The sequence below is a fragment of the Taudactylus pleione genome, unplaced genomic scaffold (genome assembly GCF_031769625.1).
Source record: "Taudactylus pleione unplaced genomic scaffold, aTauple2 ptg000018l, whole genome shotgun sequence".
Lineage (NCBI taxonomy): Eukaryota > Metazoa > Chordata > Amphibia > Anura > Myobatrachidae > Taudactylus > Taudactylus pleione.
The window spans coordinates 1205771-1222988 of NW_028284420.1; the positions used below are offsets into that span (position 1 = coordinate 1205771).

Consider the following 17218-nt stretch of genomic DNA (forward strand, 5'->3'; position numbering starts at 1 on the left):
TGTCAACCTTTATATCACCAGTAGACTATGCTCTGGGCATGGCGAATCAATGTACTCTTAATTAGTAGTATATGTACACTACTCCTAGACATCCATCTTATGCCCATGCTTCATTATTATTATTTGGAAAAATAAGCAGAAAGATAAATAGTAAATGAAAACAGCATAAATCCCTTTTCATGCTGTCCCCTGAACAGTGCCATCTTAGGCACATTGCTAGTTTTCGTGTAATTATTACAGCTGTCCTTCTCAATGTTGCTAGTTTCCCCTCTAGTAGATGAAAAGTCCTGTGTTCCATCCTATGTGTATTTCCAGGTAATGACAAATCTTTGTATTATGTGTTATTACAACCCACAACCATAAGATAAGTTATCACAACGTCATCCTGCAGCTGCTGGCGCTCTGTGACTCTGCAGGTTTAGGATGTACAGTATTGGGAAAGGGATCCTGCTCCCGCCACCTTTGTATAAAATTGATATACAGTACACACAGCAAATTGCTGACTCAGATGCAGAGAATGCTGAAAGACTCACAGCAGCATTACAATGATATTGCTGTGCCAGGCTGCACCATGGTGAAGAAAAAAAAGAAACCTAGGTTAGTTTATCATCATAAACCATCCAGACAGTAAGCTGAGAAGTCTGGGTGGAACACAGTCAGGGAAGACAGTGAGGAGAGCACTCCTATCACTGCAGTACAATAAAGATGTAAAATTCATAGGGGTATTATTAGGTCGCTAAGGCCAGGATTACATACCACATTACTGTCATGGGCCTCATGGCTGAGCGTGAGCTGCATCACAAACCAGGTGACATTTCGAAGAATAAACGCTGTAATGAGGTTCCAGTGAATTATGTTGCGCAGGCAACGGATGCTCCTGAATAGAAAGAGTTGACATGTAAGTTCTTGGGCCAAGAGAAGGCTACGGGGGAAATGTAATTGTCTGTGACTTGCAGGTTTGCAAGTTGCATGCTATTACATTTCCACCCATGTCGTAAAATGTATTTTATGTACAATAATTATGTGTGAAAGGATCATTGGTCCTTGATTGTGCTCACCCATTGGAACATGTCAAAGTCATGATTGAATCAGTATGTTTGAAGTACCTAGATATAAACTATCTATTATCCTAGGTGTTCCCCAAGCTTCTACCTCAGATACTTCTGTTACTGTCCACTCTTGATTTAGCCCTGGATTCTCCTTATGTTTTAAATTTTAACACTATCTGCTGGGATCTGTGATTAGTAGATAAACGAGGCTAGATCAGGTCTACTGCAGAGTGAATTAAGCTTTGTATTGCTAGTAGGTAAGTGGGAGGACACTGAGTTTAGGTTAGCTCTTTTAGGGGCCCATTTATCAACAATCATATTTTGCAATGCGATCTGGGCACATTGCTAGCGCCTATGATCACATTGCAAGATGTGATCTTAGCGCTGACATGTATCAAATAGTTCCCCCCCAGGGGCAGGGGCTCCGAAACGAGCCTGTCCCTGCGAGGTGCTCGGAATGAAGAGACCGTCTCTTCACTCCTGTGCCAGGCTCCTGCATTATGTGTGGTCGACAGACCATTCATCTGCGGCGGCCAATGCCGTGGAGGGTTCCTCCAGTACCATCTAATGGTTAGTTTTGCGATGTGTAGCTCATGGGCTACAGCAGCACAACACCATCTTCAGATGGCGTTAGCTCCGGGGGCCAAGCTCCAGAATGCTTAGCAGTCCAGAGCTTGGTAGATCTGACAGCATCACATCCCCATAGTAACATATGGGCGTTTGCGTCTGCTGTCGGAAATGGAGGGACAGCAGCAGAAGCAGATATCAGAGATACTCCATAATATAACGAAATATTTGCGGATATCCCCCGAAAACAAGTTTTTTATGGGGAATATGCCACAAATAGTTAATGACAAATGGGCCCCATACCCATGCAACATTTTTTTTAGTCAACTTGTGTGCACCTGTTTTATTATTATTCTTGACAATAAATAAATATTTATTCCATAAATGCTCATAATTTTTGATATATAGGTGATGCGCTGGAATTCTTTCTATTTTCGTATATGTTCTTTAGGGTAGGAAGACCCTCTTAATTCCATTAGCAGGAAACCTAAATCCGCGACCATTTTCCATCAATTAGCACAGCCACTATACTACTTTTTAGCCTAAACTCTTTGCCAGTAATCTGTACAACTTCTTGGGGTGCGAGCAGTCAGGTGTTTGCCCTGGCGACCACAAGTGATAGGATTTCCTTTAAAGGGCATAATAGGCTACCTAGTGAGGCATAGTGGACCCACATGGCAACATTTAAGAACCATTAAATCAACCTGTATTCCTTCACCAGTGAGCACAGTGGGATAGAGGCTAAGGCAATTCCACACCCTTATAGCAATAAGCCTGGTCCCTATAATTGACAGTAACTGGGCAGTGGAAGGTTAGGTTATGCAAACTCTGGGGAAGTATGACACACACTTGAATAGCCGCAACATCTGTCCAATCACGTGCTCCAAAGACCTCATGTCCTTTAAATTTCTATTGCGGTTTCTTAACCAGGGCGATTAACTAAAGTTTAAGTAATCATAATGTCATAATTTTGATATAAATGACTCTCATACACTGATTAAATACTGTGATCAATTTGAGCTCAGTCTATTTTCTCTCTTTTTCTAATACATACAACATAGAAATAAAATTCTAATGTAACAAAACCATTTATGTTGAGTCAAGTGTGTATTGAAGCAGGGACGCCATCCTGGGGGGGACTGCTGGTACTACATGTTGTGTGGATGCGGGGGCTGGCTAAGGCTGGAGAGTGGAGACGAGAGGCAGAGCAGGGCTGGAGAGACAGAAGGGGACTGACTGGGGTTAAGAAGACACCCCAGGGCTGGAGAGACAGTAGGGGTGCTGGCTAGGGAGACAGAGGGGGTGCTGTAGGTACAGAAGAGCGCTGGCTGAAACTGGAGAGGCACTGTAGGGCTGAAGTTGCAGAAACATAGGAGCGGGGGGTGGGGCTGCCTGTTTTGTCAGTCCTGGGCCAAACATTTTCTGATGGCAGCCTGATTGAAAGTAACACAGGTAACAGAAAAAAAGGAATATTAAAAATACAAGCTACCAGAATGTCAAATAAATTGCTTTAGTTTCCCTTCCCTCAAAAATGTCCTTACCTTAACCTTAAGAAGAGAGTGAATGCCATCAGAAGAGCACACAAAGAAATGGAGTGTCCAAGGTAGTTAATCACGATGGCAATGTGGTAATGAACTTTGCTCTTTTTCTAAAAGGGAGAAAGATCAGTAAAATGTATTCATAGATATTGTGAAAAAGTTACAGAGTCCCGGACTGCTTCAAGGTTACATAACAGCCATATGCTAAATAAATAGTTAATGCAAGTTTTCTTGACATTCCACCCAATTTACAACCCTGAGGCTAAGCTGCTTATAATATACAATATAGTATAAAACTTGGCCTAAAGCTGGGTACACACCTGAACGACTTGTAATTGGAACAATCTTTTACCCGATTTCCCTTGAGGCTACAATAAACGATATTGAGCGCACACTGTACAATCTTGCATACGACCAAATGATCCATCATATAGATCGTATACGCTATATATCGTTGTTTCCGTATACACTACAATGATCACTGGCTAATTTTTATAAAATAAAATGTAATCCTAATCGGAACGACATATCTGGTCGTACAGTTGGCCGTACACACTACACGATAGACACCAAGTCGCATATATTATTTCGTCTGATTGGCCATGCATCACCGCCAACTAGAAGATCTTGTATGCGGCCCGTGGGAGCGTGCAATTGTGCGTACACACTATACGATGTAGGTAATTGGTCGTTCCAATATGGCAAATCGTCCCATATATGGTTCAGGTGTATACCCAAGCTTAACAGGTCGATAACAGTTCTCTAATCAGTAGATCAATAAAATTGTTCTTTCCTGAATGAGAACAATATAGGAGGACCAATTATGTAGGTAACACATTTTAAATAGATTTTTTTTTAGCGAAGAGAGAAGAAGAATTTATGTACCGGATGAATAAATACTTCCGGAATATCAATGTCTGTTCTGTACAGGCTGAAGCAGGATGTAACATTCTGTCTTCTGAGCTGTATTTGTGTTTATTAGGTGATATGATCTGTATATGACAAGTCAGGATTTTCCGTGTTCTTAGTTTGTGATAAAAGAGCATTTATGGATGAAATAAATGCTTAGAGACATCTATAACACACATTGCTGGTCTCCTTTCCTGAGGCAAAGCCATCAGTACAGTAAATCAACCATAAATTGCCATTTTAGCAGAGGACAACAGATAGAAAATATAGCTGCATGCATTAACACTGCAAGTTTTTATGACAATGACAGAGGGATATTGCCTTAGTTTTAAGGACATATCTTGTTAAAGTGTACCTGTCATCTCCACACAATGATACATTATACTGATATATGAACAGACAACATATAGCTAAACATAAAGTTTAGTTATGTTTACAATAAGCGAATTACATACAGCTTCTTCTTAAGTTACTTTTGTACAGGAAACATGAAGCCTATATATGCACATATGTATAGGACAGTGCCGTCACATAGCCAGAAGTCCCTCTGTTGTAAAGGACAGCTCTTACCAGGAGAGCTGTCCTTAGCAATTTTGTAGTTACCTACCAGTGTTATTATCGCTGATACAGTATGGGAACCAATAAAGGGCGGTATGTACGGCATCGCGGATTCGATGCTTAGTACATCCCGCACTTAGAGGTAAATTTACTAAAATGAGAGTTTTAGAAGTGGAGATGTTGCCCATAGCAATCAATCAGATTCTAGCTATTATCTTCTAGAAGGCGCTAGTTAAATGTTAAGTAGAATCTGACTGGCTGCCCTGGGCAACATCTCCACTTCTAAAAACTCTCACTTTAGTAAATTATCCCCTTAGGGGCATATTCAATTAGACGCGAAAAGTCCCGTACTTTTCGCATGCCGGATTTTTCACCGACATCGCTGGTTTTCCATGCGAAAAAGTATTGCGCACGTCCCTGCTTATCCCCGTGTATTCAATTAGAAATCGGCGAAACGCAAACAGGCGAAGAGTGCTGTCAGATTTGGGGAAATCAGCCTGACACCCCCCAAAAGATGCAATAACATTGGGGATCATGGTAGATGCCACCGAATAGCCCTACTGAAGCTATATGGAGTACTAAAATGCTCTCAGTAGCTGCTAAATAGCATCTTTGCACAAGTGGTAAAGAATAGCATTTAGCAGGTTTTTTTTGGTGAAGATAACTAGTCCCAGCAAATTTGGGGTACATGAAAATGGGTGCAAGCATGGTTAAAAATCGCAAATGTGTGGTTTTAAATAACGTGAAAAACGCACCTTCAGCAAACACCTGCAATAAAAACAAAACCTCCTCCATAGTTGCAGACCCCCCAAAGTCTATTTCGCTAGTTTTTAAGTTTGTACCCCAACTTTGTACTTTTTCGCCCCCTTTTTCAAAGTCAGTTTTTGGGGTGTTCTTTTAATTCTTTTAGGATTTTTTTGACACAGTTTACCTTTGGGGACCTGTCCTAAAGGTGCAGGGTGGTTTCCCCATCTTTGTACCCCAAAACTACAATACTGCACTTTTTTTCGACAGCTATTCATAGGCGAAACTTTTCCGCCGAGTACATTGCATTGCGTTTTCGCACCGGCAAAAAGTCGCCACAATTGAATACGGGGATAAGTTTCCGCTGGCGAAATGACATCACCGGCAAAACTTTTTAGCAGAAAGCGGCTTTTCGCCGCTAATTGAATACGGCCCTTATTCTCCAATAGGAGCCCACGTCAGCGAAGGCTAAAAAGTAATAATTTACACAATCACTTTACTTCTGGGTTTTCGCCCAGCGGAGCTACTCTCTGAAACAAATGTGGAAACGTAGCCCAAATGGCAGCGTTAGCTAAAGGGACCTAGCTCTGAAAAGCTTTGCTTGGGCATTTTCGCAGTCACCATAGAGACTGCTTTTGCAAGCGTAAAGAAGAGGACCTCAGTAGATTTCTCCATCACCACTTGTTAAATTGTTTTGATGCTCAAACATGCAGCAAACTTCCAGAAGCAGTACATTTTAGAGGACTGAACTGTATTTTTGGACTTAATAAGTTGGCCCAGAGTAGGACAGAGGCTCATTTCATATGTAGCTTGTCATGTTACATGTGTCAATCACCATACCTGCTCACAAATTTGGGACAAAATACGACACTTCCCAATCAGCCTGAAACCACTATTTATCTGCCCAGAACAATGTATCACAGTGTGTTAATGTGGATCCAGTGTGCCACTAGTGGTTGACACTGGTTAACCTGAGGTGCGTAGTTTAACACAGTGTTTCTCTGCCCCGTTCCTCAGGACCCCAAACAGTTTATATTTTCCAGACCAACTAACAGGTGCACAGGTGTATTATCAACTGTCACATTACCAAAACATAAACTGCTTGGGGTCCTGAAGACCAAGTTTGAGAACCTGTAACTAGGGGTGCACAGGGCTCTGTGGACGGCACTGCCTGGAACAGCACCCTGTAGCCAGTTTTGCTGCGGTAGTGTCACCCATAGCATCCTTTGGACACTACAGGCAGACCCTCTGCTGTGATTACAGCTGCCTGCAGCATCTTCATGACTCTCGGGCAATACTACAATTCTGGGTGTCGGTGGCCCTGCCCCCTATGTGCGACGTTGTGACATCATGCGCAAAGGGGCCAGGGCTATCACAAAGTGATCAGAACCCTTGTTATGGCACTGTTGAGAACCACTGGTAATGGATGACAAGATTTCACCATAGACCCTTACAAGGACGTAATAGGCTTTGGTCATGACCAATAGGGGAACCACACTAGCCATCCCATCAGCTGATAGTGCATGAATAAATTATAAGAAGACAGGACACAAAAGTAGTGATAGACAGACCATGGGCCAGGGCAGGTTTGTACTACATGCCAGAATACAAACTTAAGCTTGGGGTCAAAAAATAAGAATAGTAAAAATATAGAAATGGTCCATACAGGCCACCTCGTCCTCAGCAATAAATAAGCTAACTAGACCTCTCATTGTGTAAATGTTTTCAATTTGTAAATATATAAATAATCAATAGTATGGCCTTGGTATAGATTATTTTTCCACATAGTCCCCACAATTGTCTAAGCATTTGTTCCAATTGTACACCAAAGCATCTATCCCGGCATAGAAGAAATCAGTGTCAAGTGCCTGAAGCCAGGACATGATGGCTTGCTGAACTTCACTGTCGGTTGCGAATCGCCTTCCACCCAGGTGCTTCTCCAATAGTTCAAAGAGTTGGAAATCACTCTGTGCCAGGTCAGGACTGCAGGGAGGATGGTCCACTACCTTCCAATGGTAGCGCCATAGCAGTTCACACGTGTGGTTGGCTGAGTGTGGCCGTTATCAAAGGCAGTGCACAAAACCCATTTCCGTGACATGATATTATCACCGTACACCTCCACAAGTTGCAGATGCATTTCATCTGCTGATGTGCCCGGCCGTTATACGAAGAAATCTGATCACACTACACACCTCAATGTTTGTCTATGTTTCCACCAGCTCTGCCATCTTACAACGGATGTTGAGACAGTCTGGTGACCGTGAGGAGAAGCAGTGGTCTATCTGCTCTGGCCTGACAGGAATTTAGAATGAAACAAAGAACATTACACATGTGATAGGTCTTGTTACCTTACTTATTGGACCACCCTCATATATAGGTTTTTCAAAACTGATGACATTTACTTTTTAATTCTATCTAGAAAAGTGTAAATTGAATTTCTCAGTAGCAATAAATGTTCAGGACTGTTTCTACCACCAAATGTTCCATTCTCCTTTAATTTAAAGACGAAGGTAGAGCACAATAGCGTTTGTGTGAAATCATCTCCTGTTTACACTGCGATTTCAAATTTATGATATCAAATTTTGAAATTTAGATTGTTAGTAGACATGTTGTAGTCATGCTTTGTAGCAACAGCACACTGTGATCTTAGTGGATCTGTCTTACCTCTTGTTTCAGGATTTCCTGACATTGTGTATAATCTCCTCTTCCTGCCCAGCTGCCGTTGAGGTGACATTCTCTGTAGACATTACCTATAGAACCAGACAGCTTCATTATTAGGTACAGTACTGTATGATTAATAACTCAATGTGGCAGTGGTGGGTCAATTATGGAATTGGATGATGTAGAATAGATAATTCTATGTAGTGGCGGGTCTAAAGGGTTCAGTAATGTAGTGTAGACTATAGAAGGGTCAGGGATGTTGTGTACAGATGTGTCCTCACTCATCTTTGCTGCAGTCATGCCAGACTCTTGGCGCGCCTGGTCCCGTGAGACTCTGCTAGCATCAGACCTCTTTTTTTGTGTCTTTTATACAAGTGTCACACACCAGATTAATCAGCACAGTCTCCTAGTGCGATCTAATCACATTGTATTGTGACTTAGGACCTGATTCAGCAAGGAACGCAGTTGCGTATACGCACGTAATCAGTCGATTAATTTGCACTGCACATGCATGATGCTGCGGTCAGAACTGCGTACGCAGAGGCTACACAGACCCATGGCAGAGTGACTGACAGGAAGTGCTGTTAGTGGGTGGTAACAGGGGGTGTCAATAATGTAGTGTAGGGTATAGAGGGGTCAGTGAACTAATCCCAAGTACTTAATACACTATTATTGAAATAAGACGCATGGGGACTGCGGTGTGTTAGCAATTTATCAAACAGTGAAATGCTAATCCTCTTGCAGTTTAGGAGAAAAACACATCAAAATGATTTTCCTTCTCATGCATGTTTAGTACCCATTAAAGGTAAACATTTACCTTATTGACTTGCATAAGCAAATGCTTTTTTATGAGGATGTGCTGCCTCTCAGACCAACACATGCGCAAGGAACAGTAAAACCTACTGCCAGAATCATACCTATGAAAGCTATTTCATGACTGTGCATACATGTCGCTAGCCTACACATCACATGAAGAGTGTATGTTGTAAATTGCAGCAGTACAGTACATCATTCTGTATTGCTAAGTAAGCAGTGATACAAGATGTTACTGTAGGTAATGTTATAAATATGTTTTCTATGATAAATAGATCCCTTAGAGCATTATTTACCATGGTACATTGTTTTGGGGGGGGCGGTGACAGGCAGCATTACAGAAAAAAAGGCTTGTCGGCCCTGTTTTCTGTTCGCGCTGAAGCCATTTGCTGCATCCTTGAATGCAGCTTCACTGGCTTCAGCAGCATGAATTTCCCTGTCATCCTGAGTAACCTGAGAGATACTGAGATAACCGTCCTTGGATGCAGCAAAAGATCACAGAAGTCGGCAGGAGGAGTCTATTTATACAAGACGCCTCCCATGGCATTAGCATATTATCGCACAGCCGCTGCGTACAAAGACACTGCGTCTGTGTGATCTGCGTCAATCTCTGAACTAGGCCCTTATGCTGGGTACACACTGGGCGATATATCGGCCAATATATCGTGCCACCGTCGGCCAGTATGTATAGACGATATGTCTGTGAACGACGTCATTCACAGACATATCGCAGTGGCTGTGCTGCACAGCCAATAAACAGATGTCTGCAGACATATCTGTCCATCGGCAAGTGTGTACGGGCGATCAGCCGATCGCCCGTACACAGGGGTGCAGAGAGGGGGGGGAGCCGCGAGCGGGTACTACTTACCCGGGTCCGGCACCGCTCCCCATCCACAGCAGCCCAGCACACGCTGCTGTGTACTGGGTTGCTCTGGGAGACTGTCAGAGGCTGCTAAAGCAGCAGCCCGAGCAGTCTACTATGCCAAAGGGGGGTAACGATCATGCTGATCGCGCCCCCCTTTGGCTGTGCACCGCGCTGAGGGGCACATAGCGCCCCCCTCCCCAGCGTGCAGCATCGCGTCGGAAATGTTTTGTTTTTTTTCCCCGAAGGGGGAGTGGCCGTGCCTCCCACGATTAGGCCACGCCCCCTACCCGCCCCCAGTCCGGCTCGACCTGCTGCAGCAGCAGATGATGGTCGTTCAGTGTGTATGAACGACCATCATCTGCAGATACATCTGTCACCTTAAGGGTGGATTGCTGATAATTATATATAACTGACTTACACTGCTAATGTGTCACACTTTTCCATAGTGTCCTGGACAACTATCTGTCTTTACATCAAATGTGAGACAGACCCTACAAAATACTGAACACTTTAATCCATTGAGATAAAGGAACTGTGAGATAAAAGGTTTCTCTCACAACAAACAAAATTGTTTTGAGCATCCAATAACAACCTGACGTTCGCTACAAAGGAAGCTGGGATTGCTATAAAAGCATATTTCTTTCAATACAAGTTTAGAAAAAAGTGTACAATACAAAAGCACACCAGTGAATTCATGTTGCTTATCAATAAGGCATTACATTTCATTTTTGAAGGCATTCAAAATCTAGAGCTATGAAGGATCTCATAATGAATCACCCCCACCAGTGTACATGATTGTTCAGCAAACAATGAGATGATAGAATTCCTAGACTGTAAATATTGCCATAGGCAGCCTCAGATATAAAATCCAAACATTGAATATTGTCAGAATGGTTGTTGATACTGAACACTTCTCCTCAAGGCTGTAGACAGAATAGCAGGTTTTATGTAGCAACTAATGATGGTACACTTAAGATTTAAATTCAATTCACCTCTAGCAGAAAATGAACCTGATTAACATTAGAGAGATATAATAGGGGACTTTGTAGAAGTAGCCAGGTCCGCACCTGTTAGGGGACCCAAATCTTACCAGTTTATATTCATGAGCTGAGAAAGTGGAGTGAAAGCGTTATGCAGTCTATTTACTAAGCCTTGGATGGAGATAAAGTTGACGGAGATAAAGTACCAGCCAAACAGCTCCTAACTGTCATTTTCAAACACAACCTGTGACATGGCAGTTAGGAGCTGATTGGCTGATACTTTATCTCCATCCAAGGCTTAGTAAATAGACCCCATCACCAAAGAATGGAACAATAAATAGTGGAGCAAACCACATCACAAGAAAGAGTAACAATGGTAGTATTTATCTTAATATGGGTAAGGTCTGCTAAAAACAAAAACAATATATAAATACGCAGAAATTATATAGCACAATGGTAAATTGTATGCCTAATAATAATAATAAAAAACACTAAAGTAGAACATGCAGGTAAAGGACCCTTGTAGTTATAGGATGCGGAAGAGACAATTCGGTATTTGATTGTTTTATCGCTCGTGGACCTGATACACAGATGTACGCTAATGCTTTCGCAGCTGCGATCGCTTATGCTGTGTGAAAAAATATGCTAATGCTACAGTAGGCTGGAAATGTATTGAGACTCCCACCGAGGCCAATGCAGCTGCCATCGCAGAACATTCGATAATCTGAATAGCCCTATGGTCATGCAGAGTGGCCGACTGAACTGAGATGTCAGAACTACTTTATCTGTGTACAGGATCGCAGTTGTAGGCTGAGCCCCTGAAATCACGACACGCTGTGTTTCTGCCGCCACTCCCTAATGTCAATCACTTTGTAAAGTAATCCTCACTGCGAGCGGCATCACTAAGGTACCTTGGTGTGTGCGCAGTGAGACCGTGACACATGCGCAGTTGGCCGATAATTGTTCAACTGCGTAAAAATCGTCATTGCGTACATATCTGAATCAGACCCTTAAAGCAAATGGCACATAGTAAATGATGGTTTTGCAGACCTGAAGTTTCAATAATTGTGTGTCTCTCACACACAGAAATTGGATGTGGATGTACGCCGGTATTAGATATGTACGTCCCCAACCAATTTCTTAATGTGAGAGACACAAAATTATTAAAACTCCAGGGGGTAGATTTACTAAAACTTCTAAAAATGAAATGTGGAGGTGTTGCCCATAGCAACCAATCAGATTGTATCCATCAGTTTCTAGGATGCAATAGAGAAATGATAGTAAATCTACCCCCAGGTATGTAAAACCATCATTCACCATGTGCCATTTGACCATCATTCACCATGTGCCATTTGCTGTAAGTCCACAAGCGATTGTTGTATTAGTGTTATAGTGCTACCACCCCCCTTTCTTAGTTCTTGTTTCTCTACACAGGCTCTGCCACCTCCGCTCTGGTGAGCAGCTTGCACCAATCCACCCACAACATTCCATCTAATACTGTATCTAGACAGACTCATCCCAGCACCATACAGAGCAGTGGCGTAACTTCATCCCAGGTGCCCGGAGGCAAGATAAAAGTTGGTGTCAACCCCAATTAAAATGTACCCCCCCAGCACCTATGCCAGCCCCCGCTGCCCCCCCTATGCAGTTCCTTTTATACAATGCCCCCAATAGTGGTCCCCCTATGCAGTGCCCGCCTATGTAGTGCCCCCCAGTAATGGTCCCCCTATGTAGTGCCTCCAGTAGTGGTCCCCCTATGCAGCACCTCCAGTAGTGAGCCCCCAGTAGTGAGCCCCCTGTAGTTGCCTCCAGTAGTGAGCCCCCAGTAGTTGCCCCTGTAGTGAGCCCCCTGTAGTTGCACCCAGTAGTGAGCCCCCAGTAGTTGCACCCAGTAGTGAGCCCCCAGTAGTTGCCCCATGTAGTGAGCCCCCAGTAGTTGCACCCAGTAGTGAGCCCCCAGTAGTTGCACCCAGTAGTGAGCCCACTCTAGTTGCCCCCAGTAGTGATCCCCCTGTAGTTGCCTCCCCCCAGCACGCGCACAAACACACACAAACACACACACAAAGAAAAAAAAACACTTACCTTTATCCCCGCTCCAGTGCTGCTGCCGTCCATCCCCGGCGTCCGCTCCTCAGCACTATGGGAGTGACGTCATGACGTCACCTCCATCGTGCACTACGGGACCTGGAAGACGGAGCTCATTCCTGAGCTCCGTCCCCGGCGTCCGCTACTCGGCACTATGGGAGTGACGTCATGATGTCACTCCCATAGTGCACTGCAGGACCCGGACGGAGGGAGCTCCGTCCTCCGGCTGCCGCCGGGGGTTTGAATAGGTGCCGGGCGCCCGCTGGTAACACACTCATGTATGACACTCCCTGCTGCATTTGTGATCCCAGCACTGCGGCCGAGGTCGCAGGCTGGGATAACTGGTGGACGGCGCCGGGCCGCCAGCCAACTAAGTAAGCCTTGGCTTACTCAGGCTGGCCGGCTTGCGAGGCCAGGAAACTGCGCCCGTGAACGCAGCCCCTGGCCTTGCCATTCCCAAAAAACGGGGCGGACACATCCCAATTTCCGGGAACGCCAGCTGCCCCCGCAGTGCCCTTTAAATGCCCCTTAAGGGGCTGCGTGCGATCACACAGGACCTGTTCTGCACATTCGCAGAATGGGTCCTGCGCACGTGCAGATTCCCAATAATCGTGAATCTGCGTTAAGCCCCATAGCTACTACAGTGCATGGTCTGGCCCCCTTTAAATATAGCTTATACAGATGCAGACAGTATAATGTACCAGATTAAAAACAGCAATGCACTGTAGTAAATACACCATAGTTCTAGGACAGCAGTATAATGTAACATATGTATAATATTTAAGCATATAATGGTGATATATATACCACATTAATGCACTGCACATGTGATAAGGAACCCTGCAATCACAAACTCGTGTTTAAACTTTAAACCTCAATGAGAAATGCATTGGGTCTAGTAAAAACCAAATACCTGCCATTGTAAAAACTTATATCATCTAAGGGCATAGTTGCCGACTTTCTGGCTGCTCCTTCCGGGAGGGAGCAGCCAGATCGGCAGGGCAGCGGGGGGCGTGGCCAAAAAAGGGGCGTGTCCGGACGGGTGCCTGGCATTTGTAGGCGTCACGGGGGCGGGGTCACGCGATCGCGTCACTGGCTGCCCTCGCAGCGGGGTTTAGGTTTAAATTGCGGGGGGATGTCGGGGGATCGGCGGCCGCCGGGAGGCTTGCCTGCCTTTCCGGGGGGGCGGGAGCTGCACCCGATTATCGGGAGGCTCCCGCCCAAATCGGGAGGGTAGGCAACCCTGTTTAAGGGGCCTGATGCAGCAGCGATTGCAAATGCAACCACGTACGCAGATCAAGCGATTGTTAGCCATTGTGCATGCATATAAGCCGCACTACGCATTTGTTGTTGGCAAATGGAGTCTTTGCTACAATTTCTCTTTATTCTTAAAAATTTACTCTTGGGACTAACATGTATTTTATAACAGCCAGAGCTACTCACAGCACTTTTATCTATGTCGGGGGTCGTTCTATCTAGTTAATAATGAAGAAAGGAACTTCTATGATTCTTCTTTAGACTTTTTGGACATGCTTTTAGCAACTTTCAGTCCGTGGTCAGCCAAAACGGGAAGTGTCCGTGTGGGCGCTATAAATCGGAGGACCTTACACACTGTTTTAGGCCTTGAAGAAGAGACTTCCTGTCTCTAAATATGTCGGCTAAGCAGTGAAATTTTGGACTTGTTTATGTTTTTAGGGGACAAGGTGACTTATTTCCACCTCAGTCATCATTTTCCTGTCCGGACCTGCAAAGTGTTTGTTTTAGAGTGGGTTAGTTTTTACCTTTCTCCCATGTGGTTTTAGTACCTCTTGTAGTATCTGGTTGTTTATTTTATTCCTAATAAATGGTACATTTTTTTCTTGTACCACAACTCATGGAAACATTTTTTAAAGACAAAAGAGTCATCATTGGAAGAAAGAAACCTTTATAGGAGTCACAATCAACGTCACAACGTGAGTACTGGTACGCCATTTGCGACTGCAATATTAAGAAGTTAAAGATACCATTACATGCTTTTGATTGCGTGTGACATTGTGACTCTTGGTACGCTCTGAACTGTCATACTTGAAAAATACCTGTATTTGTGTCTACGTCCATTGCGACTGGGTTAACAAGCACTGAAAGATACCATTATATGCTTTTGATTACTAGTTATATTGTGAGTTTTGATATGCACTAAGCCGTCGCTACTTGAAAGATACCTTTAATCGTGTCTACTGTCTGTCCTATTGTGAGATTGGGTACGCCCATTTCAGTGCCCTTCCCTATAGTAGATATACATTTACTATAGATTGTAACTACACCATAGTCCTTTAGTGTACCAACATAGGGGGTCATTCAGACCCACTCGCGAGCGGCAGTCCGCTCGCAAGTGGGTCGATGTTCCCCACTGCGCATGCGCACAACGGAGGGAGCTCCGTCGTGCGCATGCGCGAGACCCGACGAGCGAAGGACTTTCCTTCGCTCGGAGTGTCTCATGAAAGGGGGCGTGCTGTCAATGGTGACTGACAGCACGCCCCTTTGGTGGGCGTGCCTGCCAGACGGAGGCGTTCCCAAGGGAACGCCTACCGTCTGAAGCCGGCCCCACTGACATCACTAGTGATGTCAGTGGGAGTGATTTTGGCTCTGATAGAGCCAAAATCACTCCTGGCCTTGCGGTTGAGAAACCCAACCGCAGGCTTTTACTCGCAGTTCCGATGGTCGCGATGGTCAAGACCATCGCGACCATTTACACGCTCGTATATATGCTGTGGGTGGTGACCCACAGCTATACGAGCGTCCAGGAGGATGCTCCATATTAATGGAGGTGGGCCCTGATTCAGAGCGAGCGCTCTGGTCAGAGCGTCCGGCTCTGAATCAGGGCCATAGTGTGATCAGGTCTTCATTGAATTATCTATTTTTTGTTTTATGTGGTTATCGTGTCTATTTACTATTTTGAGACATGTATAATACTTGTATTTGAAATTTCTGGGCTTCTCAGTCTTAGTGTGTAATGCAGTATTCTCAGCATTCAATTCCAAAGGTGTTCCTTGAACAATAGTAGTTTTCCTCTAACATGGGCCCTCATTCAGAGCCGTTTGCTATTTGCGTTCGTTCGTTCAAAAACAAGGGGTGGCTATTCAAATGATTCGTTCGCACATTGCAGTCTGTTCACACCTCTAAGTCTGAACGAGCGAGCAAAACATACGCTCTTTTATTTCTTAAAAACGCCCCCTGGCCGCTCGCACCATACGTCATGTCCGCTATTTATTAGATTAATCGAGTACATCGAACAGGATATGAACTGCTCGCTATTCTTGTGGTTGGTTTTTTCAACCGCTATTTTGCGAGCAGTTCTGAGTTAAAAAAAAACAAATGACGTGGTCATTGACGCTGCTATGTTAATTATGCACACCCATAAAACGCCCGTTTTGACCTTTAAGCACGCCTGCGTTCGGATCTCCACTCCCCGTTTTCAAGCACCTTCCCCTGTTACCACACACATACGCCTCATTCTGTCACTCAAAATAGCAGGCACTCGCTATATTGCGTACAAACGATTTTCGGCCGCACTGACTGGTTCGCGCATGCGTACTAAAAACCGTACGCATGCGCAGATGTGCGAACATCGCTCGGAACGAGCGTACTGCCGCTAGCGAGTGGCTCTGAATGAGGGCCATTGTCTGTTAACTTGGCTGTGTTTGCTTCCAATGCATCTAGTAGAAAGTCAAACTCAGATGTTAAATTTTGCAGCATTGCAATGCGATCTCCTCGCTATCTACCTGTACTCCTACAAATGTTAGCTGCTATGATATGGACACCATTTTGTCATTGTAATCACTCATACTGGTGCATTCATAAAACTTGGTATTATGTAATATATGCTTCAGATCAATTCTTCTCATTAGACCCTCATCTTTATATGCTGCCTGCAGTGCTGCCCACATGCCTTTTGCCAACATTTTCCCATGTATGATAGAATACACATGTTGCTCTACAATTAAGCCAGTTATACCCATGGCTCTCTCTATATAATCTGGGCTTGGACTGTCACCAGGATCAACTGTAGCTTTCCACAATCTTTCACGCTTTAGTTGCATTTACATTGCAAACTTCCATGTAGTGTAATTCTCTGCACCCTTCAGTTTGATGAACCCTGATATGGGTGTAGCTCTTGTGTGTATAATTTGTTTTGACATGATTATGAAGCTTCAGTGATCTGTGACATTCTGTGCTGGAAACACTCTGTGCTATGTTTACTTTTTGTTTGAAAACACTCTGTGCTGTCTTCAGTCTTTGGCCCTCATTCAGAGCCACTCGCTATTTGCGGTCGTTCGTTCTAAAACAAGGGGTGGCTATTCAAATGAACCGTTCGCTGTTTGCGGTCTGTTCACGCCTCTATGTCTGAACGATCGAACAAAACTTGCGTTCGTTTTTTGGAAAAATACGCCCCCTGGCCGCTCACATCCT

At 44.3% G+C, this 17218-nt stretch overlaps 1 protein-coding gene across 1 annotated transcript in view; it reads right to left on the bottom strand.

Moving 5' to 3' along the window:
* Positions 1–17218, bottom strand: part of CRHR1 (corticotropin releasing hormone receptor 1) — a 215463-nt gene that overhangs the window by 13563 nt on the left and 184682 nt on the right. Inside the window, exons 4-6 of the mRNA XM_088482502.1 lie at positions 8030–8115; positions 3158–3264; positions 757–877 (exon numbers count right to left, since the gene is read on the bottom strand). Of these exons, the coding sequence (XP_088338628.1) occupies positions 757–877; positions 3158–3264; positions 8030–8115 (314 nt within the window). The remainder of the gene's footprint in view (positions 1–756; positions 878–3157; positions 3265–8029; positions 8116–17218) is intronic.